We start from the raw sequence: 12,217 nt of genomic DNA on the forward strand, positions 1-12,217 counted from the left end.
TTTTTTTTCCAAAAGTCAAATTTGCAGCGTTTGGTGCCCCAATGGCTGTTCGGCTCCTAACCCTCACACACAAGAAATAAGTGGGGTTCTCAGCCTGGTGGCTGTATATTTACTATTAATACATGCAGTGAAATGTGCACCTCCCACCGTTCTTGTGTTGGTTTCTGGATTTTCATCAGGAACGAATCTGGAACGAAAACTCAAGATCGGCATTCCAGCTTTGCTTCTCAATTTCTCCATGTCCTGAATGAGACCATATGCAGCGGTAAATGCTCTGGAAACCAAACTGTTGCCAAGAAAATGCTAGTTCCCCTCTCCAAGTCTCGAGGGACCTTTAGACGTACCTTGTTTTAAAACCGATGGCCGTTGCAGGTTCCCTCCTCCCCATCCAGTCGCCCCTTGGTCTTCTGGCTCCGGGCTGGGCTGGGCCCTCCTTTACTTGCAGGTGATGCCTGGAACAGCCGTTAGCTTTTGTCTGGAGCAGGTGAAGGAAGGAATGACTGGAGCTGCTGGATCAAGACCTGGGCAGCCTTGCACTTCTCTCTCAGAAAGGCCTTTCTCTCTCTTCTTCTGCTCTTTTCCAGCTTCCTGTTGCGAGTCCTTCCAAAAACAGCTGGTCACAAAGGACAGCAATGAGCTCTTCCATTGTGTGATATACCTGGCCCCTGGAGACTACCACTGCTTCCACTCCCCCACTGACTGGAAGGTCTCTCATCGGCGTCACTTCCCAGGTAGGCCTCCTTTCCACAGGTGGGAGAACTGACAGTGGCCCACAGAACTTCTCTCCCTTTCGCTTCACTAGCACCGGCACTAAAACCTATACAATATGTACCACCCCATAGTGCTTTACAGCCCCCTGTGCGGTTTAGAGAGTCAGCCTCTTGCCCCCAATAATCTGGCTCCTCATTTTACCCACCTCGGAAGGAGGGAAGGCTGAGTCAACCTTGAGCCAGCCAGGATCGAACTCCAGACGGTGGGCAGTCAGCCTGCAATCCTGCAGTCTAACCACTGTGCCGCCAGGGCAACAGGTTCCATGAATGTTCGGGACAATCCCTCTCTGGTAGACATTGTCTTTAATCTTCTGCTGAGCTACTTTCCAACGTGGTTGGGGACATTAGAGTGCGTCAGAGGGGGCCCGGGGTGGTCTTCTGGCATCTCCCCTCCCACCCTCACAGTTCTGTTCCCAGCTTCCGGATAAGCCAAAGCAGAGGTGTGCTCTCTCCCCAGGTGCCCTGATGTCTGTGAACCCTGGCGTAGCACGTTGGATCAAAGAACTCTTCTGCCACAACGAGCGGGTCGTCCTGTCGGGCTACTGGAAACACGGCTTCTTCTCCTTGACAGCAGTGGGAGCTCAGAACGTGGGATCCATCCGCATTTACTGCGACCAGGTGAGGCACCGGTGGGTGGTGCGTGCAGCCCTCAGGTGTGGGTGAGGCCCGGCATCTCTGCCTACTGGCCTCAGAGGCACAAGGAGACCAGGCTCCAGAGTAGCTGGAGGGCCGCCAGGTGGTTGAGCGGGCAGCGGGGTGAGGGGGGGCAGCTTAAGTGGTTTGTGGACTCCGGAAGCTTCCACTCTTGGAAACACCTGAGTGGAGCCAAGGGTGGCAGGGCTTCCCCAGGAGTACCAGAGCCCCCTTCTGAGGCCCAGGCAGGACCGCCCCCCCCCCCCTTGGGTTCCCCCTTCGGGCCCCCTCGCCCACCTTCAGCGCAGAGAGCGACTTCAGGCAACGGGCGAGGAGTGAACGTGGCTTCCTGCGTCTTGCTCACCTGCCAGGTAAACCGCCTTTCCCGCTCCTTTCTCCTCTCTTGGCAGAAGCTGCAGACCAACAGCCCTCGCTACAGCAAAGGCTCATTCAACGACTTCAGCTTTGTAACCGGCAAGGACCACGAAGGAATTCCCATGAGGAAAGGAGAACATTTAGGCGAATTCAACTTGGGCTCAACAATTGTTCTGATCTTTGAGGCGCCCAAAGATTTTAACTTCTACTTGAAGCCTGGCCAGAAAATCCGCTTTGGGGAAGCTTTGGGGTCTCTCTGAGGCCTGGGAGGTCCGAGGGGAGGGGCTTTTCTATGGACAGGGACTCCATTCACACAAGGAAGCCGTTCAGTATGGTGGAGTATTGCTCAGCGGGACCTGAGTGAAGGGAACGAGTCCTTCGTCTCCGCTCGGGGGGTGCCGGGCCAGTCTCACCGTGAGGGATTGACCGGGGACCGTGGCCCTTAAGAACGCGGCTCGGGTGGTTTTCCTTCCCTCTGGGCTCTGGAACGGCGGCAGCTTCTTCCCCCGGCTCCACCTGCAGCAGCAGCAGCAGCAGCAGCCGCCTGCCTCTGCGCTGCTCCTCCAGCTCTGCACTGAGATGCCCTAAGCTCTGCAGTCCAGAGGAAGAGGAAAGGCAGGAGGAGGCACCCGTCTTTAAAGGGACAGGACGCAACCGGCTTCATTAAATCCACCAATTTTTCAGTCCAATCCCAGAGAAGGGAGAGGGCTAATCAGAAAGAAAATGCAGCTTGAAATCCGATTTTAAGAAACACGCCAAAAACCTAATTCTCTCCCTTTAAAGCAGAGGTTTGCGCTGTCTCCTCCGTGGTGCTCAGCGTTGCACTTGGTGTGGCTTTGGATTGGAGGAGCCCAGTTGGCCTCTTCCTCTAGCTTACTCCAACTCCCAAAACTGTCTTGCTGTGCTGGGCCTTCACTTTTTCTGTGTTGCACAGGGGAGGGGATATCAGATTGCCTCTCTTGAACCTGGCTTGCCAAAACACACACCAGTCCAAGGGATCAGAGTTTGCTTCTCTTCCCTCTGTGCGGGGAAGTGGACTCTGCCCGCCACCCCTTCAAACACCCCACTGGGAATGTGAAAGAATTCTCATCTCTTCTCCTCTGCGTTAGCTTCTAACTCTCTGCTGGCGCTATCCAAGGATGAGGCTGAGGAGGAATGTGAATTGATCACAATAAATTCTCTTAATTTATAGGTTTCAGACTTTGGGATTATGTCACACACCCCAAAATTCTCTCTTCTTTTTTAATGGCCAGTAGTTTTAGGAGACAACCAGGTTGTAGCTAAACGTAGAACAGGACATGATCAGACCTGTGTCCTACGTGAGAGACGCGGCTTTATCTATGATGAGGGCCTTTTCCTGTGGCCGTGAGGGATGAAAGGCAGAAAGGGGTCCTCCGGGATGGCTGGTCCCTTCCTTCCCCAAATGCAGAAGTGAAATCCTGAACCAGGAAACAGCCCTTTAAACCCTCCAACATCGTTCTGTGCTCTGCTGCCATTTTAAGGCCCAAGGAGGCCGCTAGGAGACACGCGACCGACAGCCGGGCCTTGCTCTCTCGGTGAAGAGGAAGTGCTTCCTTCTCTTTGCTTGCATTGCAGTAAGACTCGGACTGAGCCTCCCGTGTTCTTGCTGCTCTGGTTCTGCTGCAGAGGAGCCCCTTCGGTTGGCCTCGGTCAGGTGGTGGTTCTGGTCCAGGTCCGGTGGAGCTGTGGGCTCAGGGGGTCACCCAAACCCTAAACGGATGGGAGTGGGTTTCTTGGTGACGCTGTGAAATTTCTCCAACATGGAGAATCCTTTTATTTTTCAACTGTATCAGTAGCACAGTATTTTTGTATGTCAAAATGTACAACTTAAAAGACATTAACTCATTAATGGCAAATGTTTTAAAGTAAAAATAAGAACTGACCGTGCTGTGACTTTTAATGTGTTTTAATTTTGGAAAATGCTCTACAAGATGCGTTCGTAAAAGCAAGCCCCCTCTTTCTTTCTTTCTTTCTTTCTTTCTTTCCTGGGGTGGTTCAGTTGGAGGGTCCTCTGAGGGCCTATCTAAGCCGATGATGTGGGCGCAGCTTCTCCGGCCAGGCAGAAGGAAAGACAGAGAGCCAGTCCTCTGCTGCGCAGTCCCCTAGACGGGGGGTGGAGGTGCCATTGTCCAGGTCTTCAGAGCAGCTCTGATGTCCTGGATGCGGCTCGCATATTTCTGCATCAGCTGCCGCTCTTCTTCCAACGTGCTTACAAGGGAGGCCATCTGCACCTTCAGCTGCAACCAAAACCAAACCAAACCCAGAAACGTGAGGAACCATGTGGGTGAGGGACAGCCTGATTCAGCCACGGAGAGATGGCATGCTGTCCCTTTCTCAAACTGTTGCTAGCCTTCTGGATCCTAAACACGTTTCCCACAAGCAACCGCCAACTCTCGCATCCTGGCTTCCGCTTACAGTCGCTCCTCCGTCCCCTGAACTGCCAGATCAATTCAAGGGTATTTCTCAGAGGAATGTGGGCGAAGCAAGAGCAACTTCATTTACCCCAAGCAGATTCCCAAGCAAACTGTGGGGCTTAGGAGTGTCATGTCTCTGCCAAAAGAAGAGTATGATTTTGGGGTTAAGGGAAGCCTATCAGAGAAAGCCGCTGTCCCCTTCTCCTTTGCCTTCATCGAGACCTGCTGGGAATATTCCTCCAGTTCTGGAGAGACAGGCACACTGGGGCAAGTTCAGACGGTGAAGGGCCCACAACCCAAGACCTGCACAGTGGGAGAAGTTGAAGGAGGTGTGTTTCATCTACAGAAGACCAGATAGGACAGCAATCTTTAAATGGCTGAAGAGACCACGCAGGGAGGGCAGTGGGCTATTCTCTCGCCCTCTGCCACCTCTGGTAGGACAAGAACCGGGTTAATGTTGCAAGGAAGGAGGCTCAGGCTAGACATCGGGAGAAACTCTGGACTGTGTGGGCTGACAAGGAGCCAGATGAAGGAAGCCTGAGCTCTTTTTTGATGGAGGCCTTGAAATGGGGCGAATGGCCCTCTGCCTGAGGCTCCAGGGAATCCCTGACATAGAAGGGTTGGACTAGCCCAGAGGTCTCCAACCTTGGCAACTTTAAGACTTGTGGACTTCAACTCCCAGAATTCTGGGAGTTGAAGTCCACAAGTCTTAAAGTTGCCAAGGTTGGAGACCTCTGGACTAGATGACTTGTTTATGTTCCATCCAATTTCACGTGTCTGAACCAATGGTTCTCAACATCGGTACTTTTAAGATGAGCAGATTTCAACTCTTATGGGAGTTGAAGTCCACAAATCTTCAAGCTGCCAAAGCTGAGAAACATTGGTCTAAACTTTAGGCTTGTTCCTAACTAGGATCAATCACAATTTATCTTGTTTGCAAATACCATGGAAAGGTACGCGGAGGAGGGTACCCCGTGAATTACGATGCAGCTGCCAATTTTCTGGATTCTGAAACTGGTTATCGGGTTCAGCATAATAATTCCTGCTAGAAAATCCAGCCCTTGGGGGATATGTTATGCGCACACTTAAGAAAATCGGGATATTCTGTTGTGATCGGGAAAGGCACAAAGCAATGTTGTCTAGTAACAGCCCCAGTTTTTACCTCTGTGGTTTTACTGACTTGCCTTTAAAATCTATGACGGTCAAGGTGAGTTTCCATGCTCAGTGCTACAACTACAGGACAAGAAAGAATGAGGAGATTACCAAACCCAGAAAGTATCTTGGGGTGGGTATGGGTGGGTGGGGGGGTTTGCAAGGCTCATTTCCACTCATCTTAAAAGAAGCTGAAAGGTTGCAGCATTTTTGCTCTGGCCTGACTGACGCTGCCTTGTTGGTCAGTGACACACACACACACACACACACACCCGAGGCCTCAAGTGGATACCTGGCTCAGCTTCTCCCGGATTTCCTGCGCGTCGGTGGGCTCTCCGACTCCTCCCCTCAGTTCCAGCCACTTGCCAAGAAGCCGTTCCTGTCGCTGGCAAAACCTCAAAAGACAAGTGAAAGCGGCTCATTAGTCTCGAGAGAGAAGCAACTGAGGCGACGGGCAGAAGGATCTCTGCCCAAAGCTCACGTCGACTCTTTGACAGCGGATGGGATCGTTTTGTTTTGTTTTGTTTTTTTCCCCAAATGAAAGTAACGACAGAAAACAAGCCGTTAATTAGAAAGAGTAAAAGAAACAAATAGAAAATGGAAGGAGGCTAGGTGGCCAAACCTCTTCCAAATTAAACACCTGGCTATTGAGGAGGCTCCTGGGCCTCCACGAACAGAACAGGTCTTGGTTTCCAATCTGCTCTGACCACTAGGCAGCCACCACACACACACACACACAGACAGACAGAGCCACTGCCTTCCATAGTCCCCTGGAGAACGGCTTCCGTCCACCACCAACTTGGCTTCCCAAGGGTGACCACCCGCCCCCCCTCAATGCCACTTCACGGGAAACCTGAGAGGGCAGAGGGGCTGACTCTCTTTAGTGACCGTGGCAGATCAGGCTGGGCCAAATCCTTCCTTGCTGGGAGAACCAAAGCCCCTCCCCCCCAGTCAAAGAGACCCCGGCTTGGGCCCCATCGGGCCCTCTATTCCCCCCCAGATGCTCTCAGCACCTCTGAAGGAGCAAGGAGAGGACAGCAGGTTGCGCAAAGCAGGGCAGACAAGAATGGAAGGGGTCGCTCAGTGAATCTGGCTTCCCCAAATCTCTGTGGCTAAGAGAGTTCCTAACCCAAACCTTAACTGTTCCCCCTTTCTTTCTTTCCTCCTTTCTTTTTTCTTTCTTTCTTTCCTTCCTCTCTCTGTCTCTCTCTCTCTCCTTCCTTCCTTCCTTCCTTCCTCTCTCTCTCTCTCCCCCCTTCCCTTCTTCCCTCTCTCATTCTAAAGCTGGGATACCCACCCAAAACAAAAACTCCTTTGGAAGAAGCCGCCTTACTTACCTCCCACCTCCCCTTTCCGTTGGTTATCAGGGAGGCACCATCAGGTACAGGGGAGCTCCCACCTCTCACCCTCCCTTCTCCTCACAAGCCCCTGAGGCCATTTGGCTGCAGCACCTTCCCAAGTCCCCCCTACCCCCACCCTGCGATGGATCACCCCGTGGCTTCTGGCTGCCAGCATTGGCAGCTAGCCGATTGGCTCCTGGCTAACTCTCCTGGGCAGCCAAAAGTCCGGGACGAACAGCGTGTCATCGAATGGTCCACGCCGAAGGTCCTGGGGCGGAGGGGCCGTGGCCAACTGGCTGGGGCAAACAGCTAGCACAGGGCCAGCCGAGTAGAAAAGCTAGAGGTGAATGCGGGGAGGCGAAATGCTGGCGGAGAAGCGGGTGCGGCCAAGGGTTGGGGCCAAAAAGTCCTAGATCCGGCAAGAACCGGGCTGTGCAGCATCCATCCAGCCTCCCAGTGCTACAGGAGGCGGGCGGAGGTGCCCTCTGAGCTTGGTTGTATTTATGCAGACGTTGCATTACCCACACTAGGTAACATCACCAGTACAAGGGGGGAGCAGGAGGAGGAGGAGGAGGTCTTCGGGACCATCCTCCACAGCCAAGAGATTTGTCTGGTTCAGATTCTTCTACAAGCTGCAAAGCAGAAAGTGACCCCTGGATTGGAAGGGAAAGGCGCTTGTGCTACGCACTTCAGTTCCTGCTGCTGGCTGTAGTAACGGTGCATCTTCTGCCCGATGCGTTGCAGCTCCTCCTCCAGCTGCTGAATTTCAGTCTTTCCTCGCTTGGCTTCTAAAAGGAAAAGAAGTAACTTGCTCAGCGTTTGTAACGGTCTCTCCTCCGAGAAATTGTCTCTGGGACTTTGCCAAAATTGGTGCAGGCTTGTAAGCGCCACTCCCGGTGAATCAGCTGCCCGAATCCCTTCCAAAGGCTCTCCCTGCCTCTCCGGACTCCAGGAATGTTTCCGCCCCGCCAGTGATACTCCTGCCTTTCCCTGTCGAGGGTCTCCCTTATTCGCCACACGTCCCTTCTAGGAAGCAGGCAAGGGAAACGGTCCTTCTGGAAGTGAAATTCCAGCATTACCTGCTTTTCGGCAAAGAGGAGGACGACTCCCTCTCGTAAAATCTTCGGGGGCCAGCAAAGGCCCCCTGGAGACCACGGCTGGCCTCTCCCTGCCGGAGGCTGCAGCCAGAGGGTGGAGGGAGGGCTGGGGAAGGGCAAAAGAGACCGTCACGCTTGTGGCTCGGAGCTGGGCTCGCTGGTCCCACCTGAAGCCCCCAGGAGGCCCTTTGGGTTGAGTGCCTTGGCCACCAGCCTCTGGACCCTGGAACGGCACAATCCAGACCCCGAGCCCCCCTCCACCCCCCAGGGAAGAAGCCAGGGGAGCAGCGGAGCAGAGATGCTCCTTTGCAGATGCTCACCGTCTCAACACTCGTCCTCTTTGTCCCCAGCGTGAAGGAGGAGGGGGGCCGCAGCTCTGGGGCAGCACCGTGCAGCCAAGAAGCCCTGGGGGGCCCAGATTTGGGGAAGGAACAAGAGGAGTAACCACAGCTACTGAACGGCGGGGGTGAAGGGTCGATGCTGGGGGGGGCAGATAAGTGGGGGCCTGCTGCCGCTGGCTGAGGAAAACCAGCTGAGCTCTCCAGCCTGCGGGGGAGGAATATTGGCTAGTTTTTGTACAAATACTCAGTGCTCTTCCAAAAACTTCTATGCATGCACGCCTCTGCCTTTCCTAGGTCTTTTTGCCACAGATGGAAGCAAAGCCATCGCTCGCACACACACACACACACACAGAATGGACTATGCTGACAACTAGCCATGCCCAGTGCTGGCTTTCTGTCCAGTGACAAGCCCTCCTTGGAAATCGGCCAGGGATGTTGGTCCCTGAAAGGAGTGTGCTTTGCACAACTGATTTGTTATTTGTTTGTGGGTTATTATTTAACAGGTTCTAATTTAGCCATCATAAAGTGGCTTATCTAAAGAGGAAGCTGGGATTCTGCAACTGGAGGTTGGAACACATTTATTCACGTGGCAGGATTTGGCTAACGGTACCGATACTGATCAGAGCTCCAACCTTGGGATGGCGAGTCAGAGTCACTCTAGCATGCTGGTGTTTGCAGAAAGAGGAGGAGGCCACCTCACCCGGTAGACCAGACAAGAAACCACACCAGATGAGCTAATTCTACTCTACCGTTTAAGGCTGCATTAGCAGAATTTTGCAAGCCTGAAAGTACAAACTCCTGAGGTCTCCTTTACTGCCTCTTTTCTCTGCCCATTACGCAGGTGTGTCCTCCCTTATTTCTTCAGCCCGTCTGCCAAGGTCTTTCCCACATACCATTACGGTATCTTTGCAGTTCCTTGAAGCGTATGTTTTGACTGGGACGCCCGAATGTTTGCCTCCACCTGAACTCTGGACCCAAATCAACTTGTGAGCAGGCCCAGCAAGAATGACAGAAAAGAGACTAAATCACGAGGGCCAGAAACCTGACCTGGCTTCTTGCCGCTGTCCTTGTTGTCCACTTACCACTTCCCTGGATGCGGTAGCCCCCTTTTCCCAGGAAACGGTGTCAGGAAATCAGGTCGACGAGGCTGCAGCCTCGCCTGGCGAGTGGCATACCTGTGGGCAGGAGTATAGCACTGTTTGCCTGGCATCCCCAGGGCAGCTGCCCACCAGCAGGACCCCTGCAAAGCAGCTTTGCACAAGCCGATGGGTTGCCCTCCTCCACCCCCCAGGACCGTTATCCGGGACTATGGGGTGGCCAGGGGAAAAGGCAACGCCCAGCCCAGGTTCAGGAAAAGGCTGTGGAGGAAACCAGCTCCCAAGGGTCGCCTCCTGCCTCCTCTGAGTTGCAGCCTTGAGGCTAATACGAGGCTTCCCACCACCAGCCCACCGATTCATGGCCGACGGTTCAGGCAGGACACCCAGGAGGCCTCAAGATGGGGCCTCTCTCCCCGGTCAGAGAGAGGGGATGCTGGAGAAAGGGGCTTCAAGGATCTGGGCACAGGGGAAGTGCTCTGTTGCGGACACCCGGTCTCCTCTCGCTCCTCCTTTGCGGGGGAAACTGCACTCCGCGCACGTTGCAAGCCAAATTGGAGCAAACCGCGCGATGCAGCTGCTGAAAAATCCAGCCCTTGGCAGCATCAACCAAAGAACAGGATCCCAACTAAGAGAAGGCACAGCGCCTCTCCCGGCTAATATAGGGATGTGGCAGGGAGCATCCGGGGTCCCGTTCTGGGCAGTGCAGTTTAGGAAGGACTTGGCAAACCAGAGCTGTGATGAGAAGGGCCCCCCAGGGTCTTCAGCATGGAAGAAAGAAGGTGGTGGGAAGATTGGGGGGCGGGGGGGAGAGCATATTCATCCCCATGGCTGCATCTGCCACGTGGGAAGATGGGGCAGAACTGCTCAGGGTTGGTCCAGATATGGCTTCAAATTAGGAGGTTGTTTCCACAGCCTCACTGCGGGAGCTGCTCCTTACTGGATCCGAGGCAGTGGGTTCTCCTTTGCAGGAAATGTGGATGCTCTAAGAGTGGGGCTCTGTATTGGACAGGGGTTGGACTGGATGGCCTCTGAGATCCCATCCAACCCTTCCATTCTCTGGATTTCTGACTCACAAATCTGTGAGGATGGAATCTCCAGCAGCCTGGTAGTCCCTTGGCACACCGGGAAGGTTGGCCTGTCCCCTGGGGATGCCAGGAGGCAGATGGCCCAGCCTTGGCACCTCGAAAGTCACATGCTTCTTGGTGGGAGCGCCTGAACAGGCCAGGCTGGGCTTCCGGGACAGAGCCTTCTGCTTCCACATCATGGCACAGCGGTAGACCAACTGGTGACGCCGACAGGCAGCCTGCAAGCACAGAGCAGGAGGGGCTGGTCTCGCTGGCACGCCGGTCCCGGACCCCGAGCTCCACCCGGGAGTGAAAAGCCCGCCCCAAGCAGAAGCCCCACCCCCTCCAGCTGTCATCCGACTGGGCGGGGCCCCAAATCCACTGGCACCGTCGTGGGGTGAGAGACGCGCTTGCCAGCCGGGCTCCGGCGTCACCTGCAGCTGCTGCTGGGCTTGCAAGCCCCCTCGCTGCTGCTTCATGGAGGCCACGTATCTCAGGATGCGGCAGATGCCCTCGCGCAGCAGCTCCGCCTGATAGCTCTCGGCCGCCCGTGCCATCCGGCCCTTCTTCCGCAGCTGCTCCCGCACAAAGCGTCCCCAGGCGCCCAGCACCTGCAGCCGAGACAGAGCAGGGCAGCCTGGAGAGCGGCATCCCCCTCGCTCACCGTCCGGGTGCCCCCAGGAGGGGCTGAGAGGAAGGGCTCACTGGGTGCCCCTCCTCCCCGCTGGCCGGCTTGTGCAACGAAGGCCTCTCCTAGCCGGGTGGGAGCTGCCCTCTGCCGTCTGGGACCAAGGGAAACGCCGTCTTTGCTCTGGGAGACCTTAGGAACCGTGAGCAGAGGGGCTCTTCTCCTTTTCTGACTGTCATCGTAAGAGGGGGACAATGCAGGCAGACCGGGATAAACCTTTCAGAAATGTCGGATGCGCCATCAGGCAGCTTGGCTGCGGCCCGGCAGCAGAAACTGAAGGCCACAAGGAAACCCGATGGCGCAACTCTAGAAATGAAGAATCCAGGCGTTCCCACCCTGGGCAGAATCTGGCTCTGAAGGACAGTCACACCCCGAGAGCTTCCCATCTCTCTAATCCCCAAGAGTCTGGAGGGAGGAAAGCAGAGAAGTCACATCTAGGAGGAAACTCAAGTCAGGAGGTTTGAGGTAGGCGGATACAATCGAGATCAAGGGAGGCACTAATGCCACTCTAGGAAGGCCACACCTGGAGTCCTGCGTCCCGTTCTGGTCTTCACACTATAAAACAAGATGTTGAGACTCTAGAAAGAGTGCAGAGAAGAGCAACCAGGAGGATGAGGGGACTGGAGGATGAAACATAGGATGAACGGTTGCAGGAACTGGGCTTGGCTAGTCTAGGGAAGAGAAGGACCAGGGGAGACAGGAGAGCGGTCTTCCAGTATTTGAGGGGCTGCCCCAGAGAGGAGGAGGAGGGGGTCAAGCTATTTTCCAAGGTACCCGAAGGCCAGACAAGGAACAATGGATGGAAACTGAACAAGGAGAGATTCAGCCTGGAAATAAGGAGGAATTTCCTGACAGGGAGAACCATCAACCCGTGGAACAGAAGTTGCCTTCGTTAAGTTGTGGGAGCTTCATCAGTAGAAGCTTTCAAAAAGAGACTGGGCTGTCATCCGTCAGGAATGGTGTAGGGTCTCCTGCTTGGGCTGGGGGTTGGACTAGATGACCTATGAGGTCCCTTCCATTAATCTCTTAGGAGGCCTAAGAAGAGAGCAGCCTGTGTTTCAGGCTGCTTCCAGGGAGCTGAGGGCCTTTGTGTGTGCAAGAGGCAAGTATGCAAGGCCATTGGCTAAGCCAGGGAGAAACAGACTCTGGTTCTAGGCGGCTTGGACAGCCCTGCCCCTCCCTCTCCCTCTCCCTCTCCCTCTCTCTCTCTCTCTCTCTCTGCAGA

The 12,217-nt window shown here is 54.7% G+C and overlaps 2 protein-coding genes across 13 annotated transcripts in view; one reads left to right on the top strand and one right to left on the bottom strand.

The window, feature by feature from the left end:
- Nucleotides 1–3,686, top strand: part of PISD (phosphatidylserine decarboxylase) — a 48,461-nt gene extending 44,775 nt beyond the window's left edge. For all 9 annotated transcript variants that reach the window (XM_087913574.1, XM_026717027.2, XM_087913571.1 and 6 more), the window contains 3 exons: nt 585–731; nt 1,228–1,388; nt 1,814–3,686. In XM_087913574.1, coding sequence (XP_087769700.1) covers nt 585–731; nt 1,228–1,388; nt 1,814–2,038 — 533 coding nt within the window. In that variant the 3' untranslated portion in view covers nt 2,039–3,686. The remainder of the gene's footprint in view (nt 1–584; nt 732–1,227; nt 1,389–1,813) is intronic.
- A 3-nt stretch (nt 3,687–3,689) lies between these two features.
- Nucleotides 3,690–12,217, bottom strand: part of SFI1 (SFI1 centrin binding protein) — a 49,514-nt gene continuing 40,986 nt past the window's right edge. For all 4 annotated transcript variants that reach the window (XM_087913554.1, XM_087913555.1, XM_026717022.2 and 1 more), the window contains exons 26-33: nt 10,739–10,915; nt 10,314–10,543; nt 9,226–9,318; nt 8,123–8,348; nt 7,785–7,908; nt 7,394–7,493; nt 5,658–5,760; nt 3,690–4,036 (exon numbers count right to left, since the gene is read on the bottom strand). In XM_087913554.1, the coding sequence (XP_087769680.1) occupies nt 3,902–4,036; nt 5,658–5,760; nt 7,394–7,493; nt 7,785–7,908; nt 8,123–8,348; nt 9,226–9,318; nt 10,314–10,543; nt 10,739–10,915 (1,188 nt within the window). In that variant the 3' untranslated portion in view covers nt 3,690–3,901. The remainder of the gene's footprint in view (nt 4,037–5,657; nt 5,761–7,393; nt 7,494–7,784; nt 7,909–8,122; nt 8,349–9,225; nt 9,319–10,313; nt 10,544–10,738; nt 10,916–12,217) is intronic.

The sequence above is a fragment of the Pseudonaja textilis genome, chromosome 15 (assembly GCF_049901715.1).
Source record: "Pseudonaja textilis isolate UNSWEBS1 chromosome 15, rPseTex1.2, whole genome shotgun sequence".
Classification (NCBI taxonomy): Eukaryota; Metazoa; Chordata; class Lepidosauria; order Squamata; family Elapidae; genus Pseudonaja; species Pseudonaja textilis.